Source organism: Ammospiza caudacuta, chromosome 11 (genome assembly GCF_027887145.1).
Source record: "Ammospiza caudacuta isolate bAmmCau1 chromosome 11, bAmmCau1.pri, whole genome shotgun sequence".
NCBI lineage: Eukaryota > Metazoa > Chordata > Aves > Passeriformes > Passerellidae > Ammospiza > Ammospiza caudacuta.
In genome coordinates, this window is record NC_080603.1 from 25,980,293 (window position 1) to 25,989,452 (window position 9,160).

General features: G+C 44.9%; 1 protein-coding gene across 1 annotated transcript; it reads left to right on the top strand.

Annotated features, from left to right (window-relative positions):
- The first annotated feature begins 816 nt into the window (after positions 1-816).
- NMD3 (NMD3 ribosome export adaptor) lies at positions 817-8,606 on the top strand. Its single transcript, XM_058812220.1, has 15 exons — positions 817-869; positions 954-1,088; positions 1,773-1,869; positions 2,338-2,418; positions 2,652-2,780; positions 3,285-3,375; positions 3,516-3,594; positions 3,878-3,974; positions 4,186-4,303; positions 5,087-5,232; positions 5,755-5,867; positions 6,502-6,574; positions 7,033-7,139; positions 7,374-7,444; positions 7,856-8,606. Exons 1-15 carry the CDS (start codon positions 826-828, stop codon positions 7,987-7,989), a joined length of 1,515 nt encoding a protein of 504 aa, XP_058668203.1. The 5' UTR covers positions 817-825; the 3' UTR covers positions 7,990-8,606.
- Positions 8,607-9,160: the final 554 nt, after the last annotated feature.

The following is a 9,160-nucleotide window of genomic DNA, read 5'->3' on the forward strand; positions in this document are numbered from 1 at the left end:
ATCCCACACAACGTGTTGATGCAATTCAGCTTTATTTTTCCCCAGCGTAACCTGCAGGAAACAAATGCTGATCTACAAACAAATCTTGGTGTCACAGAATCATCAAATGACAGAATGCTTTGGGTTGGAAACGACCCTAAAGGTCATTTAATTCTAACCCCCTGCCACGGCGGTTCCTCCTTTCCATAGGGTGCTTATGGTACATTACAAATGGAATACAAAGCGAACGGACTGTGTGGGTGGTCCTTGTAAATAAAAATATCATTTTATTCTTAATTAATGAATTTTAACAACGTACGTCTCCCACGGTTCCCGCCCGCTCCATGGCTCCCTCACGCCCTTTCGGGGCTCACTCAGGGCTGCTCCATGGCTCCCTCACGGTTCCCTCCCGCTTCTCCATGTCGGCTCCATCACGGCCCCCTCACGGTTCCCTCAGAGCTCCCGCCCGCCTCTCCATGGCCCCGTAAAAGTCCTTTCCACGTTCCCTCACAGTTCCGTCATTATCTCCTCACGGCTCCCTCACCGCTTCCCCCACCTCTCCATGGCCCCTCACGGTCCTTTCCGGGCTCCATCAGGGCTCCTCCACAGCCCCCTCATGGTTCCCGCCTGCCTCTCCATGGCTCCCTCACGGTCCTTTCCGCGTTCCCTCACGGTTCCCGCCTGCCCCTCCATGGCTCCCTCACGGTCCTTTCCGCGTTCCCTCACGGTTCCCGCCTGCCTCTCCGCGTCCCCCTCGCTCCACCCTCCCCGGGGCTGGGCTGTGCTCAGCCCCGCCGTCTCCTCCCCTTCCTCTGCCGCCCGGAAAGCGCCGCGTGTTCCGCAGCCATGGAGTACCTGCCGGCGCCCGCGGCCCCGGCGCAGGGACACATGTGAGCGGTGGCGGGGAACGGGGTGCCCGGTGGCCATGACCGTGGCCATGACTAACTGTGCTTCTCTCTGTCCCCGTGTCCCAGCCTGTGCTGCCAGTGCGGTGTCCCCATCCCGCCCAACCCGGCCAACATGTGCGTGGGCTGCCTGCGGGCCCAGGTGGACATCACCGAGGGCATCCCCAAGCAGGGCACGGTGCACTTCTGCAAGCAATGCGAGAGGTGAGCAGCCGCGAGATCGCTGGGGAGGGCAGCAAAATATACTTAGAATGCACTTAGAATGTATCATTTTCGTGGTTTAAGGAGGTAAAAGCGCACAGGTTTGGTATGGGGAAGCTGGCGGGGCTCAGCCTGGAGAAAAAGCGGCTCAGGGGGAACCTGGCTCTGCACAACTCCCTGACAGGAGGGGACAGCCAGGGAAGAGTTAGTTTGGATATTGGGAAAAATCCTTCATGGAAAGGGATGTCCAGCCTGGCAGAACATCCTGACAGCAGGGGACAGCCAGGGAAGGGTTAGTTTGGATATTGGGAAAAATCCTTCATGGAAAGGGATGTCCAGCCTGGCAGAACATCCTGACAGCAGGGGACAGCCAGGGAAGAGTTAGTTTGGATATTGGGAAAAATCCTTCATGGAAAGGGATGTCCAGCCTGGCACAGCTGCCCAGGGCCCCGGTGAAATCCCCATTCCTGGAGGCATTTAAAAGCCCTGTGGATGTGACATTTGGGGATGTGGTTTATTGATGGCTTTAGCAGTGCTGGGGGTATGAACTCAATCACCTTAGCCACTTTGCCATGATTTTCTGTGATTCTAAAAGTTGTAGTTGCATTGGTGTTACTGAACTGAAAGCTTTGGAAATAGCTGCTCGTCCTTGGAGTGATGTAAGGTAAAATGCTCCCTGCATCCCAGGTACCTCCAGCCCCCAGGAACCTGGATCCAGTGTGCCCTGGAATCGAGAGAGCTGCTGGCTTTGTGTCTGAAGAAAATCAAAGCTTCCCTGAGTAAGGTGAGAACTGATCCTGCTGGGATTTCACAGTCTGGTCTGCAAAATTGTTACTGCAGAGATAGGAGCTGAGCAGAGTGAATTGAGGGAAGCTGGTGTGGTTTTAATGTACCTCAATTTCAGAGGTTTTCGTACGTTTCAGAAATTATTTATGCAATATTTGTTCTCACTGGTTTATGATGATACAAAAAAGGGTTGCAGAGGTCTGTGTATAGATTAACTCAAATTCACATGTTTCAGTTGAATGAAGCATCCCTTAGGTTCAGAATATTATTAGAGGGAAGGACCTGAGACTGAGCATCTTGATTTTATGTCAATCAACCTCCATGTTCTAGCTAAGCACTATTAATTGGATTTGGGATATTAATATATATATTTTTAATTAAGATTATTCACTTTTTCGCTACAGACCGTTTGTGTTTGTGGAGTTAGGCTTGGTTTTACTGAGCTCTTGTCCTTCCCCACGGGCAGGTGCGGCTGATTGATGCAGGATTCATTTGGACAGAACCACATTCCAAGAGGATCAAGCTCAAATTGACTGTTCAGAAAGAGGTAACTGGAGCACAACCTTCTCCATGTGGCTTTTAAAAAGCTTTTATGGCAAACAGCAGGATTTTTTAATTATTATTTTTCCTGTTGTTAGATTTCATCCTGCCTATATTTTGTCACTAAAGTGCCATTCATCAGAATGAAGAAAGTTTTTGTCTGTTCCAGTAAAGATGGGCAAATCTTGCAGTTATTTGTGACCCAACCAGAGCCTAAACCTTGAACATTTTGTTTTGCAGGTGATAAATGGGGCGGTTCTGCAGCAGGTGTTTGTGGTGGAGTACGTTGTTCAGTCTCAGATGTGTGAAGACTGTCACAGGATTGAAGCCAAGGATTTCTGGAAAGCTGTGGTGCAAGTCAGGCAGAAGGTAGAGGCAAACTGAATTTTTATTTGATCGTGGCAGAACAATCAGGCAAAGAATTGGGTGATTTTCTGTGTTTCTCAGACAAAAAGGTACTCACATTTAGCCACAGGGATATGGTTTGTGTTCAAGGTTGTTGAATTTTTTCTAACTCAGTTTAGAAAAACTTTCTGCTGTCCAGTATTAATATTCTTTAAAATTATGCTGGCAGGAGGATCTTGTGTGGATAACTGATGCTCTCCTCTATTTTAAGGCAGTTTGGGAACAGTGGGGCAAATATTTAATTCTTCTTTAAAGGAAATAGATCTCTGTAGCAACCAGTTACACAAAAATGAGAAATGGAAGCTTTAAATAATGTGGTATAAGTAGAGCGATCTGAAATATTTTTGTTTAGTTGGATGTTCTTTCTCTAGGTGATCTCTTCATATAAATGTTTATTCTTCAGAGATCCTGCTTTGTACTTGATGCTTCTTAAACAACCTTGGTGCTTTTGTGTTTGTTTGGCTTTAGACTGTGCACAAGAAGACTTTTTACTATTTAGAGCAGCTGATTTTGAAGCACAGGCTCCATCAAAACACACTAAGGATCAAAGAAATCCATGGTGAGTGGCTCTGGAGGCAGAATAACCTGGATTTATGATGGATGTTTTCATGTTTGTGTGCTGGGAGCTGTGCAGAGAAAAGCTTATGAATTATATTTGATGAAATAGAATAGAAATAGATTGGTTTCCTTGCTTTTCAGATGGCCTGGATTTCTATTACTCTTCCAAGCAACATGCCCAGAAGATGGTGGACTTCCTTCAGTGCACAGTTCCATCCAGGTACAGCTCCTCTGTCCATTGCCTTGAGCACTCAGAACTGTGGGGAACTGTCTTAAATCCTTCCTTTTAAAAGAATTTTTAAGTGCAAGTGTACAAAATCTGTATTTTAATCAAAACAGACAAAATCCCTTCTACCAAAGTCCCATGTTTTCCACTTAACCATGGTAAAATTAACCTCTATTTCCTCAGTATTTGTATTTTTGATGCAGACACTTTGTTCCAAGGATCTCCTGTTCCAGGTGATGTCTCTTGTTTCCTGAAACTTTATTTTTGTGTTTTACAGATCCAAATCATCCCAACGTTTGATCTCCCACGACATTCACAGTAATGTCTACAACTACAAAAGCACTTTCTCTGTGGAAATTGTTCCCATATGCAAGGTGAGCTTCCTCTGCTTCACCTTTGGGGTGTTGTGGGCAGAGTTGGGGTTTGGAGGTTGTAGGGTTTGGGGGGTTAGGGAGGGATCCACACAGGAAATGCTGAAGTTACTGGGCTAGAAAAATAAAACCACAAAAGTTTAAAATTTTGTTTCAGAAGATTTGGTAAAAAATGGAGGAAATGGGAATGTCAATTAGTTGTGTTGGTTTGCAGGACAATGTTGTGTGTCTGTCACCCAAGCTGGCCCAGAGCCTGGGGAACATGAGCCAGATCTGTGTGTGCATCAGGGTGACCAGCACCATCCACCTCATCGACCCCAGGACTCTGCAGAGTGAGTTTGGGCTTTTCCCCAGCCCTGAAGGTTCTGCTGGCACAATTACTGTGGCTTTGTTTCCATAAAATCCTGGATCTTTGGACCTTAATATTGTTAAATTGATCTGTACAGTAGAAATTTCGTAGTGAGCTGAGAGTTCTCCAAGCTTGATCCCCTGGGCAGAATGTGCAGGCTCAGTTTGAGCTCCTGGATGTTCTAAATATTTACCTCTGTCACCTTTATTCCCCTACAGTTACATGGCTTGATTCCCATGGGATCCTGGGCAGAATGTGCAGGCTCAGTTTGAGCTCCTGGATGTTCTAAATATTTACCTCTGTCACCTTTATTCCTCTACAGTTACATGGCTTGATTCCCATGGGATCCTGGGAAGAATGTGCAGTAGAAATTTCATAGTGAGCTGAGAGTTCCCCAAGCTTGATTCCCTGGGCAGAATGTGCAGGCTCAGTTTGAGCTCCTGGATGTTCTCAACATTCACCTGTGTCACCTTTATTCCCCTACAATTACACAGCATCTGGATTAAATTTTCAGGCACTTCAGTACCAGAAATTCTGTGCTTTGCTTGCTGTGTGCTGGGGAGCTTGGGCAGCAGAATCCCTCTGAAAGGATGGATCCAGGAATAATTCCTTTGAGCAAAGTCTGCCACAGATCAGCTGCTCCTGCAGCAATGTGGGTCATGTCCTAAATAACTTACAGAGATGAACAGATTGTGTCTGGCAGTTGCCTGCATTTTAGTTAATGGTTGTTTTTTCACAAGAAATTCTCTCCCTGATCATTTTGCAGTTGCTGAAATCGATGGCAACACCTACTGGCGCCACCCCTTCAACAGCCTGTTCCACCCCAAGCAGCTGGAGGAGTTCATCATCATGGACATCAACAGGGTCCATGAGAAGAAAAAAGGTGCTGGGGCAGGGGCTCGCTCAAACAAGGTGAGTTTCTCTGTTTAATTCGTGTTTTGGGCCTCCTGCTCAGCTGAACTCATGGGCTGGGTGTGCCTGGCACAGTCTGGGCTGTTCTGGGTGTCACCACTGGCAGAAGCTTTCCTTGGGACCATTTGGTTTGGAAATGGCACAGGCAGGACGTGAATTCCACTTCCAGGAATTCTGCTTGCAGAGTTTAAACTCTGCTTGTTACCGGGTGTTGAAATATTAACTTTGCAGCTTTAATGACTGAATTGGTCTTGTTAAAGCATTTCTTTCTAATTAGAATTAATGGATCTTCTCAGTTAAAAGCTAAAATAGGTTTTTCTTTATAGAAACAGCCTTTGGGAATTCCTGGGAGTTGCCATGTCCATTTCGTTACTTTTATGGAATGAGAAATGAGGAGTAGCAAGGGATACATTGGATGTGATGCAGAAACACAAATTTAATGACAAGTGGAGTTTAAATCAGTGCAGATGTTGGGGTTAAACTGGGTTTGGTTAAGGAATGTTTTATTTTCCATTCCCACAGCACACTCTGGCTGAAGCCTGGGTCAGGAAAACCTCAGAGCTGGACACAGATCACCAATATTTCTGCTGCACTCACCTGGGGCACATCCTGAACCCTGGCGACCTGGTCTTGGGGTCTGTTCTTCTTTTCTGAACTTTTATTAAATGATTATTTAATGACTGAATTCATGTGCTATCAGGAAGTGTTGAACTGCTCTGATTTCAAAATGAAAGCAGCAAAAGGTGGGGAATTTCCTGGTCCTAATCCAGGAAATCTCTTTTCTAGAAGGAGTTTCCATGTAAGAATTGTAAGAAATAAGAGAGCTGATTGCCTTCAGAGTGCAGCTTGGAGTCACAACTTAGCCACAAATAAATGGCAAGGATTTTTAAAACACCAATTAATTATTTGTTTGCTAATGAATATCATATACAGTGATAACAAATGTGAATTATTTGTAAGATTAGGCAAATTAGGTGATGCTTAGAACGGTTTAAACATGAATGTTGTGAGCCCAGCAGCACCTCAGTGGATGTTGCAGTTTGGATTCCAGAGATTGGAAAGTGCCAACAGAGCAGGATTTGGGAACTGCAGCTGCTCAGACTTAGGAGAGCTGCACATTAATGTGGATTTTTATTTGTTTCCCTTCCTCTGGAAATATTTCTGTTCCTTAGGAGCTGCACCTTGCCCTGTGCTGCCCTTTAGCACAAACACGATAGACTGAGGTCAGGGTTTTTATAAAGCAGAATAAAACCCCTGTTTCTGTTTTAGCTTTGACTTGGCCAACTGCAACCTAAATGATGAATTTGCCAACAAGATGAACCCCCAGCACATCCCTGACGTGGTAAGAAAATCCCTTTCTCTGTCCAAAGTTCCTCCATTACCCAGGCTAGGAGGGAGTGTGATTTTATAGTGAGCAGTGCCTGAAGGAAGAGAGGATATTAACAGTGACATTTGAGCAGCATCTGATTTTGAAGGATTATTTCCTTAAATATTTGAGTGATGGTTAAATAACACATTTATTGTTTGGGTCTTTTTCCAATTACCATGGCTAGCTAATACATTAATTGTTGGTTTTATTCCAATTACCAATCCCTGGGCGCTGAATAATAACTCCAGTGTGTGCCTGTCCCTTCAGGACCATTCCCCAAGTGTTTGGACATACTTGAACCAACAAACTCCCTGTAAATTCAATATAATACTGCTGAGTGGCAGCCCAGCTGGTTCTGGATGCCCAGATGGGGATTTGGGAGCTGATTTGGGGTTTTGGGAGGTGGAAAAAGGAGCTGCTTTTCCCTGCAGGTGCTGATCAAGAAGAGCTTCGACCGCTGCAAGCGGCAGCGCCGCAGGAACTGGAAACTGAAGGAGCTGGAGAGGGACAGGGAGGCCTCAGACACAGATGATGAAAGGTTCAGTATCTGCTCTCCTTGTTCAGTGACAAAGCAGCCTCTGAATAACCTCCAGCTGAGAGGGAAAAAGGGAAAATGAGAGATAATTGATTTGGGAATTAATAGGTGAGGGTAAATCAGCGGTGAGTTGGAAATGTGGGGATGCTCTGGGGTTTTGTTTCTGTGATTTCACTTTGAATGAATTTCCATAAATCCAAAGGAACAGGGAGTAAATACATCCCACATCTTTTACAGACAATACCAGGACTTCCTTGAAGATCTGGAAGAGGATGAGACCATCAGGAAAAATGTCAACATTTACAGAAGTAAGGCCTTTCTAACTCCCTCACTGGGTGTAATTAAATCATGTTTAAATCGTGTTTGAGGCAAGACACTTTACTGGAATTCTCTATTTACATTCTCCAAACTCTTCGTGCCTGGAGAAATGCTGCAAAGTATTCCACAGGTGTGTTTCACCTGATGGGTTTTGTTTCCTTGCCTTTAAGTGAAAGAGAACTTTTCTCCTGCACCCAAAATCTCTGCTGGGGGAAGGATTTGATACAGAATTCAATTTTTTTCCATGAGGGGACTGAGGAGTTTTTTGTTTTGTGGTTTGTTGGTTGTTTTGGTGTTGTTGGTTTGATTTTTACCCCCATTTTCCCTTGGGGTTGCCCTGGTGGTTTGATGTTTGTTTTCTTTGCTTAACTGATTTTTGGGGGGTTTCTGTGTGTTGTTAGATGCAGATATTCCAGTGGAGAGTGACACAGATGATGATGGAGCTCCACGCATCAGCCTGGCTGAGATGCTGGAAGATCTCCACATTTCCCAGGACGCCACAGGAGGGGAGGGAGCAGAAATGCTGACAGAGTGAGGACAGTGCCTTACAGCCAATAAATATTCCCTGGGGAGCAAAATCTCCCCAGACCATCATTAACCATCACAGGGCCAGGAAAAGTGACAAAACTCCCATGCACCCCAAAATAATGGCCTGGAATTCATATTTTATGGTTGATACTCCAGAGAATCAGCAATTAAAGCTCAATTTCTGGTGGAAGCGTTGCAATATAAATTCCACAAGTTCCTCCCATCCCTGAGGGATCTTTCCATGCAATTTCTGCAGTGGAGAAAATAAGGAAAGATGTCCAGAGGGAGAGATTTTATTGCAGTTCCCTGGATTTTAGGTAGAGTCCCTTCCTACTGTTACAGCTTTAATTTCTCACATGGGGAAGGTTTTCCCCATTTTTGGCACAATGGTTTGAAGCCTTTTATGATACCTGTAGATTATTCCATATATCCATATTTAGGGAAGCTCAAGACTAATTTCTGTTCCCTTACACAAAGAAAACTTCCCTGCAAAGCCCTTGATCAGGAAGATTGGAAAATCCTGTGGAGTGTGATGAGTATTGAACTGTATCCCATGTCTGGATCAGTGGATTAAAGCAACATGCACAGCAATTAATTAATAAACCAGCTATAAAGGATTAAAAACCTCTTGAGATGTTTTGATTCATCATTTTTTAGTTCATTTTCAAATCCAGTTATCCTCTGCAAGTCCAAAGAAGACAGAATAATGAACTCCCTGTTGGTGGCAGGTGTTGGGGGGGTAATAAAATCTGGGTTTAAACTGTGCTGTTTCCATCAATCCTTTTCCTCCTCCCTGTTTTCCTTGCTGGACTCTCCCAGGAATGTTGGATATTTGCTGTGCTGGTTATCCCTGGAGATTTCCCCCTTCCTGGAAAAGCTTCCATGGATCTTTTATCAGAAGATTTTGTGCTGCTGAGGCCTTGGATGCAAGCATTGCCTGGATTTGTGGGATTTCTTTGGCTGGAGCAGCTCCCCACAACCAAAGCTGGGTCTCTGTAGGTTCCCAAGTTTCCAGTGCCCCTTTGGGAGCTCAGAGGGGTTTAGGGAGTGTCCGAAAAATTCAATATTCACCAGTATTTCAGTTAACAAAGTATTCATTGTTTTGGATAAAAGCTGCCACTGTCCCTGCAGCTCTTCCTGAAAATCTCTGACTTAAGCCACAAAAAGCTCCTTTTATA